Below are 13,156 nucleotides of genomic sequence, written 5' to 3' on the forward strand. Positions count from 1 at the left end.
TGAGAAAATGAAAAAGCATGCTAACAGAGAAATCACAGGGAAGGTTTGATGATGATAGAGGATAAGGAGAAAAGTTAGAGGTGACCCCATCGTAAACCTGTCTAGAGGTGGGGTGCTTTCTGTACATAGCAAGGTGCTTGCTGGTGTGTTAGTTGTTACTGCATCCTATAGCTATAACCTTTCTGCAGCTTTTCCTTTCTAAACAGATTTCCTTTCTAAACTGCTCTGTTTGCCATATGTGAGATATAACCCTAGTGGGGTTGCTGCTCTGGGGATGCCCAGCATCTCCACCTGTTGGAAGGAAAGGATACATAAGAGGCAGGAGGAAGGTCTGGCAGGTCTTTATCTGACCCTTGCCTGCCCCTGCTGCCTGTGGTCATTGGGTTGACCCTAGGGAGAAAGGTAATAACATCCGCAGCAGGTGCCTTATGACTTGTGACATGCTACTGCTTAAGTAGGTATAACAGCTGTTTCTTTTTTTTTTTAACATCTTTATTGGAGTATAATTGCTTTACAGTGGTGTGTTAGTTTCTGCTTTATAACAAAGTGAATCAGTTATACGTATACATATGTCCCCATATCTCTTCCCTCTTGTGTCTCTCTCCCTCCCACCCTCCCTATCCCACCCCTCTAGGTGGTCACAAAGCACTGAGCTGATCTCCCTGTGCTATGCGGCTGCTTCCCACTAGCTATCTATTTTTACGTTTGGTAGTATATATATGTCCATGCCACTGTCTCACTTTGTCCCAGCTTCCCCTTCCCCCTCCCCATATCCTCAAGTCCATTCTCTAGTAGGTCTGCATCTTTATTCCCATCTTGCCCCTAGGTTCTTCTGATCATTTTTTTTTTCAGATTCCATATATCTGTGGTAGCATATGGTATTTATTTTTCTCTTTCTGACTTACTTCACTCTGTATGACACACTCTAGGTCCATCCACCTCACTACAGATAACTCAGTTTCGTTCCTTTTTATGGCTGAGTAATATTCCGTTGTATATATGTGCCACATCTTCTTTATCCATTCATCTGTTGATGGACACTTAGGTTGCTTCCATGTCCTGCCTATTGTAAGTAGAGCTGCAATGAACATTTTGGTACATGACTCTTTTTGAATTATGGTTTTCTCAGGGTATATGCCCAGTAGTGAGATTGCTGGGTAGTATGGTAGTTCTATTTTTAGTTTTTTAAGGAACCTCCACACTGTTCTCCATAGTGGCTGTATCAGTTTACATTCCCACCACCAGTGCAGGAGGGTTCCCTTTTCTCCACACCCTCTCCAGCATTTATTGTTTGTAGATTTTTTGATAATGGCCATTCTGACCGGTGTGAGATGATATCTCATTGTAGTTTTGATTTGCATTTTTCTGATGATTAATGATGTTGAGCATTCTTTCATGTGTTTAACAGCTGTTTCTTTATTGCCTCTTTTAAAGCACATTAATGTTGGTGGTGATTTTCTTTCCTGCATAGGAAGCTTCCTTTGAATATCTACAAAATGAAGGGGAGCGGCTGCTCCTAGAAGCCATGGATGAGTTGGAGGTCGCTTTTAATAATACAAATGTCCGGACTGACTGCAACCACATCTTCCTCAACTTTGTGCCTACAGTTATCATGGACCCTTCAAAGGTACATTTCTCCTTAGCTTCTCTGCCAGCACTCGCCAACACAAGCCGAGAGATTCATTCATATTTCTTTGCACTTGGACCTGGAAACAGGTACTCTCGGTCAGCTGATTGAACCCTTGATCTTTAAAGTTTACAGAATGCTTGTAGGACTGGGTTTCTGGGATGGTGGCAAAAATGTGCTATAACCATTGAAAGCAGACCCCCAAACTGAAGGTGGTACGATGTTAATGATGCTGGTCACTTATTTGCAGTAGAAAAATGCAAAACTTCTTCCTCTTCTTCTGTTGGTACCTGATTTATGATATTTGCTGTGATAGCAGTCCTATTTTATTTAATTCCCTAGGATTTCTCATCTGGAATAACTAACTTTGCTATTGTAGGGCATTTTGGCAAAATTACTGCTTCTTTTCATAGGTTACCTGGTGGCCTTAGGGAAGTAATACACCTTCCCAAAGTGTCTAACTTAGTTCTCTTTAGTATTTTTCCATGGAAAGAGAATTTGTTTGATATGGAATTCCACATATATTTATGTATGTTTTCTTCCCTGAGGCTCTATTCTAAAATGCATTCCATATAATTTAAGGAAGGAAAACAAGGTGATTCTGTACTTGACCTTTTATCTCAGGTGTAATAAAGACAGGTTGCTCTCTGTTTCTGTTCTAACGTTTTCATGCTATTTTGGAATTTGAATAGGAGAACCCTTTCTCCTATTGTAGGCATGGACTTTTGCTTTTTGAACTTAACATCTAAGACCTGAGAAATCGTTTTCTACTTTTTTTCTTCAAGACTCCAAGCTACTGATTGGTTGCTTTGTCTGTCAGGAAAGCCAAGGACAGGACTACTCATTGAGTTTCATGAAGTCTCATCATCCAGTTTAAGTAAAGGTTCTCCTGAGCATTCTGGGACTGATGAAACTAGAAGACTTAAAACGTGCCCTGGACACTATATAACTATATATATTTGTAGATATGACCTATCATTTCTCCATGAGTTTTTGCTATCAGCCTCTCTGTTTCCACTCCAAACACTCATATGCCCTGGCTCTGTCTTTCTAATCATAGATAGCTGTCAATTTCCTGTATATAGAGATGTTGACTTTTGTTCCCTTGAAAAAAGAATGGATAGATATCTCTTGGTTAACAAGCAAGTGTGGGAATAGAGACGTTAACTCCTTGAAATCCATTCTAAGAGCAGAAAAAAACTACAAGGTGGCACACACTTCTGAAGAGCCACAAGAGAAGGGTGGTATGAAATTTTTCAAAAAGATGTTCTGGGCTTCCCTGGTGGCGCAGTGGTTGAGAGTCCGCCTGCCGATGCAGGGGACGCGGGTTCGTGCCCTGGTCTGGGAAGATCCCACATGCCGCGGAGCGGCTAGGCCCGTGAGCCATGGCCGCTGAGCCTGCGTGTCCGGAGCCTGTGTTCCACAACGGGAGAGACCACAACAGTGAGAGGCCCGCGTACCGCAAAAAAAAAAAAAAGAAAAAAAAAAAAAGATGTTCTAAGAACTTGAGAAAGGATTTTAGAGAGATACTTAATTTAAGAAAACATTAATTTTGAGTAGTATGTCCTAGCTGCCTGTAGCGCTATTGGAAGAAAATTCTTTTTTGCTTTAGTATGTCAATAAGGAAAAATCACATCTAAGGCCATTTGGTTAAAATAACTCGCCAACCCCTGAAAACTAGGGGCACTAAGCTGTCTTGATATTAAAGCTTAGAGCAACGAGGGAACATCTGCCCCATCTACTTAAGTCCCAGTTGGACTTGGCAGTGACCAAGTTTCAGAGCTCTGTTTAGAGAGAACATTCTAGCACCACCTACAACTTGCCTTTCTTTAATTTGTGCAATTTACCAAGAAGCATATATTATAAAGTTTTATAAAATTGTGTGGAAAAAAGCTCATGGTGGTAATTGCTATGCTGATTTAAGGTCCTGAAAGTGCAATGAAACATAGTTACTGTGCATATAAATGCTACTTAATAGCTGTTTAACTAGAGATTTTATTCTTATTTGGGGCTTTCTCTTAAATCCCATTTGTAATTTTAGATATCGCAGATCTTTGACATACAATATGAATATAATTGGGAAAGGGGAAGGGAGTTGCGCGGATTTGGGTGTCGTGAGCCAGAGAAAACCACTCAAATGCCAGGCCAGCATGAAATTGTCCCTGACTTGTTCTAAGCAAGAGTAGGGTTGGGGAGAAACTCTGTGACTTTTTGTAAGGAATGCATGGAGGACACATCTCCGGAAGCCAGCATCTTTTCCCATTCCTCCCTTCCCAAAGATGGGCAGACCCAAAACAGGTCCTAGTTACAAGGGATTTAAGTTTTGTGCTTGGCGTTGTGTTTGTGTCAGATTGAGGAGTCTGTGCGGAGCATGGTAATGCGCTATGGAAGTCGGCTGTGGAAGTTACGTGTCCTCCAGGCAGAACTGAAAATCAACATTCGCCTGACACCAACTGGAAAAGCAATTCCCATCCGCCTCTTCCTGACAAACGAGTCTGGCTATTACTTGGACATCAGCCTGTACAAGGAAGTGACTGACTCCAGGACCGCACAGGTACAGTAGTCAAGCAGGCTCCTCAAAGTTTTGACTTGGTCCTAGAGAGAAGCCACTTGTTACAGAAAGACCCAAACTCACAAATCCCATTGTTTCCTAGTGGGGTTATCCTCTCTTAGCTTAAATGGTTGCATGAATTTGAAACACTTCATTTGCCCCGTAAGATGTGCCACTGTCCTAATCATGGATGTTATGAGACCCTTAACCTTTGGTCATGTATTGGTGGGCCCTACAGGTGCCAAGTGCACCTGACTCCACAGGTAACTGTGCAGTCCAGGGCTCTGTTTTAGAGGGCTGTTCGGCTACTTGAGCAGTCTTGTCTTTTCTGATCTGATTTGTCCTTGTTCCCATTTTCAGCCTATTTAGACCACTCACTGGCAAGTAAAGGAAGGGGAATTGTTGAAATATGAACTATCTCAAAGAAGGAAAGTTTCAACGTAATATAATAATAGCTTTAGCAATATCAAGCAGTGACTTTATCTTATTTACCCTTTATTCCATTTACATACATTATCTTTCCTTCAAAGAGTTCAGAGTATCATATATCTATAAAAGAGCAAAGTGGCAAACTTTAACCCATTTTTTCAGATAGAAAAATTGAGAATATGAAAATGGAAAGTGACTTTCTAAGTAGATTGGTTCTGTGATAACAAAGAATTCCCTTTTAATCTGTTTTACCACCTTGGTTTCTCAATATTTGGGCCATTTACTATGATACAGGATTTAGGTCAGTTCACCGTTGCTCACATCTTTTTAAGAACTGGGATGTTAATTGTAGGTCTCTGGCCTGAACTTGGGAAGTGCCTCTCTTCTCATTAAAGGATGAACTTGCTCCTTTGTATGTGTACACGAAGGTCTCATTCTGTTTTATGCATTGGGTGACAGAAAGAGATTATGTGTCTCTTGTTTTTATATATGTCCTTTTAAATCTGGGAACAGCAGTAAGAAAAGATATTTTTTGCCGGTATTTTGAAGATGAAAATTCTAGGTTTGGACAGTTGTCAGAGCGACCTTTCATTTTGTGCTTTGATTCCCAGTTAGATGGTCAGAGAAACCTATCACGTGAGAAGTGAACAGTTAAAACAGAGAGAAAGTGTGCACAAGAGTGCAAGGGGTGAGCAAGAGAAAGAGTATTCAATAATTTTTTGCTGCATTTGATGTTTTCAGGACAACCTTAAAGACATTTTCAGTCAAAGCTTTCCATGGGCAGGGATGTTTTTAATTAACTCCTGCAGTGGCTTCAAGGCAGATCTATTCTTGTGAAAAATAAGATGGCCACTTGAGATTTTAATGTTTTTGATAAATACGTTTGTTCTTCATAACTATTCCCCCTGCCTTTCTTTTATTAGAAAGCTCTTAGATTTCCCTCATGCTGGGTAGTTGTGACACAGGGGCATGAAAGGAGCAGATGCCTTCAATCAGGGCTTAGTACTGTGCCTGGCACAAAATAAGCACTCACTAAGTATCTGAAAGAACGAATGAGCTGCCTTTAGCCTGAGGGAGCACCCCTCTTCCCATGGGTCTGGCATGTTTAGTAAGCCCTGAAGGAAGGGGGTCTCCCTGAGGCTCTTCAGTTGAGATTCAACAGCCATTGCCAAGCGTGAGCTCAAGCCCATGACTAGAGGAGGGAGACCACAAAAGGAACAGCTTCTAACTCAGTTCTGGCACCCTGAAAGCCTACTTGATGCTTCTTGCCAATTTGTTTTTTCCCTTTCTTTGCTCTAGTGAGTTATTATATGAATTTAAAACAATATAGAACCATGGGTATCATTCATTCATTTGTTCATTAATTTAACATTTATTGACCACGTATAATGTACCAAGCAGTGGATACAAAGATTAAAAAGTGGTCTCTCTTCTCAAGAAATTTACCTCATGATGGAAGAAGGTGGATAATTAGTTTCTCTCTTGTATGATTATGATTTGTGCCATCATAAGTAAGTACCAGGCTCTAAGGGAGCAGATTAGAAGGGATCAGAGATTGTTTTGCAAGAGAAGCCCTTTTGATGGCCTCTGGTGAAAAGTGTGTGATAAACAAAATGTGTACCTGTTTTCATGAACTTGTAAAACATATACTTTACCAGTTTTAATTACTATGGCCATTATAATAGAAAATGGAATTAACATAGACAACGTAGATAGATAAGTGACCATTCAGAGGCTTCCAATGCTGTCCATTGCTATCAACCTCTTGCTCCAGAATAATTTTTTATTCTTTCTGCCAACAAGGAGCAAGGTTGACTGGCTTGAGTTTCAGATTGTCTTATTTCCCTTGTATAGTCTTTGTGGAATTAGCTGTAGTGAACACTGATGTCAGGCAGTCATAGTAGAGAGATCTGAGTAATCCACTGCATAAATCAGTTGATTTCCAATGTGTAGTGTAAGAGGGAAATACACATTTCAAAATCAACTTTGTTGAGATAGAACTTACATGTAATAAAATGCACTCATTTTATGTGTGCAGTTTAATTCATTGTGAAATTGCACACACCTGTGTAACTACCATCACAGTCATGATAGAGAACCCTTGACACCCTCAAAAGTTTTCTTATTCTCCTTTGCAGCCCCAGCCCTAGGCATCCACTGATCTGTTTTCTATTATTATAGTTTTGCCTGTCCTAGAATTTCATATAAATGAAATTAGACAATAGGTACTATTTTGTGTCTGGCTTCTTTTGCTCAGCATAGTGTTTTTGAGATTCATCCATGTTGCATGGATTATGGGTATGTTCTTTTTCATTGCTGAGTAGTGTTCCATTTTGTGAATATACCAAAATTTTTATATCCATTCACCTGTCAATGGACATTTGAGGCTTTATTTTTCCAGTTTGGGCTATTCTGAGTAAAGCTGCTGTGAACATTCATTTACAAATATTTGTGTAGATATGTTTTCATTTCTCTCGAGTAAATATATGAGTATAATTATTGAGTCATAGTAAGTGTATGTTTAATTTTATAAGAAACTGCCAAACTGTTTGCCAAAGAGGTTGTACCATTTTAAATTCCCACCAGCAGTGAAAGTACCTACAGTTATATTGCTTAAATGACCAGCCTGACTTTATTCCAGACCTTGCAAAACTGTACCTATCTTTCTATCTAATAGAAAGATAAGACCTATAGGTATGTACTTGGAATGTAGTTCCAAGAACCTACTGCCTTGGCTCCTTTTTTTCTTATTTTGATTTGGGTTATCTCCTCTTAAGTCCAGTTTTCACATACTAACACCCTGGCCTCACGTAACACTTTGAATCTCTTGAAACATTACTATTTCTACCTCTCACATTACTAAGACAATGCTAATTCTACCTCCCACCTGGTGACTTTCTTCATTGGTCATGTGCAAGAGGATTGGGAGCTCCATTCTGGTGGGCTTTAAGCAGCCCAAGACAAGTTTTGCCCAGAATAGGACCTGATTAACAAGTCAGTAGAACACATTTGTTCCTCTGATCTAAAGGGCTAAGCATTCACTTAACTGAACTGTACCCAGGATATAGGAGAGTACTTAATTCTCTTCTAATGCCTGTTTAGCAGATCTGCAAATCTATTCATTAGTGGTAGACTTAAGGCCTGAATAAGTATGTGGGTATATACACATACCCTCACATCCCAATCTGCATTTGTATTCACTGCATTGGGAATCTATGTTTTGTGTATTCATGCATAAAGTGCCTAGTTTAGTGTCATACAACCTCTGGGCACTCAATAAATATTAATTGAATTGAAATAATGGCATCCCTTATAAATATTCATAAGCAAATAAAACTGTCTAAATATATGAAATATGAAGTACTCGTCTAGAAATATTTGAGTTAAAATAATTAAAAACTGGTGTAGTGATTTTATTCTGTGACAATATAGGTATTGCAGGAGCTATTCACTAGTTGTAGACATAGTATACTGGGGGAAATATGTATGTATATTTTATATATATTTTAATAAATTTTTTTTCTTTTTTACTATAGCCTGTGTCTTATGAGCTAACAAGAATTAGCTAGCTAGATGGATGGATGAAATCCATTTGTGTCAGAAATTTTTGAAGCCTTTATATAGCTAATCGTACTTATGAAGCACCTTCTAATCAAATAGACTAAAGTGTAGGTGACCTGGTAGAGCCTCAACCTGGCCTTCTACCACTGGGGAAAGAACAGAATTCTCTTTAGTGCTTAGCTGTTCCTCAACTTAAATACTAGAACTGCTTAGCTGGTTAGTTGACATGCTTTGTTTTTGAATATATGGGATTCAAGTCACTTTAGAAGGCAAGCATTGTCAGTCTGTCTCTGAAATGTGAAACTTACACTGTGCTTTCTTGTTGATTTCAAAAGTATGATGTGTGGTTGGTTACTTACCATCTTTTGGAGTTGGTTAATCTGTAGAGAGGTGAGAGCACCATGTACCCAATGTTAAGCGGCATATCTTAGCTACTCAACCCACCAAAAATGTGTTTCAAGAAATAACATTTGTGAAGAAAAGTCCCTCTAGGCAGCTGATCTGACTTTTTCGCCCTGTCTTTTAACTCCCCATGCCATCGTCTTTTTTCCTGCAGATCATGTTTCAGGCATACGGAGACAAACAGGGACCATTACATGGAATGTTAATCAACACTCCATATGTGACCAAAGACCTGCTTCAATCAAAGAGGTTCCAGGCACAGTCCTTAGGGACAACATACATATATGATATCCCAGAGATGTTTCGGCAGGTAAAGGTGGCTAACGGTGGGGGAGATCTGACATGTGCCAAAGAGGCAAGATTTTTCCTGAATTTTCATCAGATGCAGCTTAGACTGGAATAGGGCGCTTCCAAAAGGCAGGAAATATCTCGACACTGTTCTCACTTCTATCTCTTTTGGGATTGTGACTGCCAACTCAGATGTTGGGTGGTTCTTTATGAATTAACAGGAAGAATGGTGAGAATAGAGGCCTCTGTTGAGTAGAAAAGAGTAAACTGAGACCACATGCCTGCGATGGTAGTTTACGATGACCGGTGTAAGGAGTTACATTTAGGTGTCTATTTCCAAAGCCTATATTCAAATCAAAAAGAGATTTGAAACTCGAGTTCTCGTTTTCCTGTTTTCCAAGATAACCCAGGTCTCTAACTGACAACCTAGGTTAATATGATGAGAATCAATGTATAACATATACAAATAGATATAGAGTTCATGGTACACAGTTTAAATTATCAGTTCTTTTGTGGGAGATTTATTATAGCTGAATAAAAACTAGTGTATCGAAAGAATACTGAATTTGTCCTTAAAAAAATCTGTGAACATAGGATTTTTCCAAGTCTCCTAGTCAAAAATACCATTGTTACCACATTTGAATTTTAATAAAGTAATACATGCGGTCTTAGTAAATAGTCTTTCTGTACTTCCTGTATTATTCAGAAATACAAGAGATTTCCTTTATGTAACCATTTGTTTACAAGGTCTCTCCCTTGAAACATAGCTGCCTTCGTTCAGTATTACTGGCGTTGTTAGCCTAGAAGTTGAGTGTTGATTCTGTTCCCCAGTGCCAGTGCCATAAAGAGAAATCACATCCTATATAATTCTTCCTATAGAATAGACATAAACACAGTGATTTGGACTTGTAAGTATGAATGAGTCATATTGGTTTGAAATGTTGCTTTGAGGCAAGCCGAGAAACAACTAAACTAGTTCCCACTTCATGCAGCAATATTTTTGGTAACATGAAGTTGGGAGTGGAAATTGAAATCGTTTTAAAATGATAGGTGTGTCTCTCTGTTTTCTCAAATTTGAGCAGACTTGATTTGCACATTTACAGTCATACACCTCTAGTGAGCTAATTCCCGTGTATGGGCCTGTAGCTTTGAAAAGATATTAGAAAGAGGATGCTTCCCCTGAACCTCTAGTAGAAACTCTATTCTTGTGTTCTTGGGTTTACTTTGTATTAGCTGAGTGTCATGTCACTTTCCTGGTTATTCTTCTGTAGCCAAGTTTCTCTAGGATTTCTCTTTTTTAAAGAGGGACCGGTTCATTCTGATTCATGATCACTCAGTAGTTTGATGTTGTTGGAAAAGTGCCTGATTTTTGGCATGTAAAAAACATTATGTTAAAGACAATTACAAATCTATTTCAACTGAGAATGAGAGCTCTAGAATTTGGTCTAACGTTTAGACACTCAGCAGAACATTTGGAAAAGAAAGAGCAAAACTAGACTGACGATATTTTAATATTTATTTTGTTCATGTTGAAATGCTAATTGTTACTGATTAGTCAAACTTTTCTCCTCCTTTAGTCCCTGATCAAACTCTGGGAGTCTATGTCCACTCAAGCATTCCTTCCATCACCCCCTCTGCCTTCAGACATGCTGACGTACACTGAGCTTGTGTTGGATGATCAAGGTCAACTGGTCCACATGAACAGGCTTCCAGGAGGAAATGAGGCAAGTAGTTGCGTCCCCCTCTCCCCTTTCTTATCTTTGTGCCCACTAGTACCAGCTTTCCATGGGGCTGGTCATTAAATAGTATTAAGATCTGAGTGGCATAGGCAGCATAGTAGTCCTATTGGTAGAAATAGTAGTCCTGTTGGTAGAATTCTTTAGCCAGAGAACATTGACTGGATAGCACGGAATTATCAGTAGTTTTTTAAGTGTGATAATGGTATTACATGTTTTTAAAATGCTATTACAATTTTGCTTTTTAAAAAAGTATTGTTTTCTGTTAGAGATACATACTAAAATAGTTATAGATAAAATGATCTAATCTCTAGGATTTGCTTCAGAATAATGAGGGGGTGTGAATGTGGGAGTACAGGTGAAACAGGATTGAACATGAGTTGTTAACTGAAGCAAGGTGATAGATACATAGGACTAGATTATTTTCTCTATTTTTGTATATGTTTGAAATTTTGAGAGTTTTCTATAATAAAAGCATTTAGAATGTTTCTTGATGTTTTTCCTTATTTGGATACTTACTTTGCATACTGGTGTACAATTTTTGATATGTTTTTTCGTGCTCAGGTAATTTCATCTGGTACTGTCGTGAGCATGGTAAATATTTTCTTCTTAAAGGGGCCCAATCAGAACCAGGGGTTTAAACATAAAAGGAGGTAACAGAGAACCCGTGTCTGATAGTTATCCAGGAGTGCCTTTTCTAGCTTTGGATTCCTTTCTCCTGTAGTACACTGTTAATGGTGTACAGTCGTATTCTGCCCTATACCCCACATCCTCCTCAGTGCACTGAGATTCTTCCTGAGTCTAACTATGCTTCTAATGTACAGTTATAACAACAGTGATAACAACAGTAATAAGCCTAAAATGAGATATGTTTTTATTTTAACCTTAGATGTAATCCCTAGATAAATCTCGTTCCTTAGAAGGAGTAATCTCTATCTGAGTGTTCACCATAAACAGACTGGGTAGACCTTTGGGGATAAATGCAATTTTTTCCCATTTTACGCAGTATCTTTTTCAAAAACATTTCCTATATGTACAAGGTACGTGGTTGTTCAGCAGGTACACCAGTGGCTGCCAAAAGTAGATGGTTTGGTATTAAGATGGATGCAAGCATTGGACGCGATGGAGAGTATCAGACTTGTAGGAGTTCTTCTAATCTAGTAGCAAAGGCGAGAGGCTGGGGAGAAAGGATGCGTAGAATGTTGACGAGAGTAGGTGTCTGTATACTCATTAACACACAAAGTTGCGGCAGAGGTTTATGCCACTGTGTGTAGCATCTACTTAGTGAACCCCTCAGCAGCAAAGAAAAGCTTCATTGTGCTAGACTTAAATTCTGATTCATTGAACAGTGGAGTCTTCAGGAGTGGAAGGCACCCTTGTGAACAGGGGACTGCGAGAAAAACGCTTTTAACTAATGTAATTAAAACACAAAATGAGATTTTTGGCCACGTGAAAGCTAGCTGCAGTGCTGTGTGAAACCTCTTGCCATGATCTTTCTGTCCTGCTTTCTCTCTGCTCTCATTCTGTTTGAGCGAATGGAGACTGGGGGAATAGTGAAGTCCCAGAGGGACAGAGCTCTGTTCTTGCTGAAATTACAAGCACAGAGCTGCCTGGGCATGAACATGTAGTGTTTACTCTGCCAGTATGAATACAAATAGTCTTATTATACGGGACTCTGTACCCAAAGACCACACACACACACACACACACACACACACACACACACACACACACGAATAAAAAAAAAAATTAAACGTTTTTTTTAACCCTTTTAAGACCCAACAAACCTTGGTGCAAAAGGATGTCTTAAACAGCAGCATAGGACTAGGGCTATGAGTAGTAGCGTCAATACAGGGACCACATGTTTTCCTTTGCCCAATGCTTTAATAATAATCTTGAAATCTAGAAATCTAATAGTATTTGAAATTTTTTTTGCTTTTCGTCAGTTCTTACTTTCTTCTTGTCCTCCTCTTTTCCCTCCTTAGTTGCCTGTTTTCTTTGTTCTCTTTTCCTTTCCTTCAAATGGTTGACTAGGATTGAAGCTGAGTGTCAGCTTGCTGTTTCTGAGTCTTTGAGCTCAGGAGGAGTGAGACTGATTTCTTTTGTGAGCACTTAGTGACTAATGCCCGGCGTGGCTGGTGAAGTCAGTCAGTGGCCTTAGCTAGATTATAGGGTCCTGCACAACAGGAATGAGGTTGGGGTATTAGTATCCAACTCGGTTACCAAGAGCTTGAACGTACAATGAAGCATGTCCACTGAGTGACTGACCAATCTAAAGATGGAGTTTCAGCAGTCAGAACTCTGAGGGACAGCTGTGCCTAAGAGATGACGAGGTGTCAGGAGGATGTATTTCCTCGTGCTGAGCCCAGTTTTATCAAGGCAAGTTGACTTTCAGCAATTACCGTTTAATTTTCTTTGGCCAAAGAGACAAGTTTGTCATGAGCTTGGCACTCTACATATTACCCCAAGAATGATGTGAGGGGAAGGAAAAGAGCTCATGTTGATGAGATTGGGAGCAAATCAGTCCTATCCCAAAGAGAATGGGCATCTAACGGAGCCCTG

The 13,156-nt window shown here is 39.4% G+C and overlaps 1 protein-coding gene across 7 annotated transcripts in view; it reads left to right on the forward strand.

Moving 5' to 3' along the window:
• Window positions 1-13,156, forward strand: part of ACACA (acetyl-CoA carboxylase alpha) — a 272,141-nt gene that overhangs the window by 177,863 nt on the left and 81,122 nt on the right. For all 7 annotated transcript variants that reach the window (XM_060290411.1, XM_060290412.1, XM_060290414.1 and 4 more), the window contains 4 exons: window positions 1,472-1,627; window positions 3,978-4,181; window positions 8,725-8,880; window positions 10,436-10,582. In XM_060290411.1, coding sequence (XP_060146394.1) covers window positions 1,472-1,627; window positions 3,978-4,181; window positions 8,725-8,880; window positions 10,436-10,582 — 663 coding nt within the window. The remainder of the gene's footprint in view (window positions 1-1,471; window positions 1,628-3,977; window positions 4,182-8,724; window positions 8,881-10,435; window positions 10,583-13,156) is intronic.

Source organism: Globicephala melas, chromosome 20 (genome assembly GCF_963455315.2).
Source record: "Globicephala melas chromosome 20, mGloMel1.2, whole genome shotgun sequence".
NCBI classification, from domain to species: Eukaryota; Metazoa; Chordata; class Mammalia; order Artiodactyla; family Delphinidae; genus Globicephala; species Globicephala melas.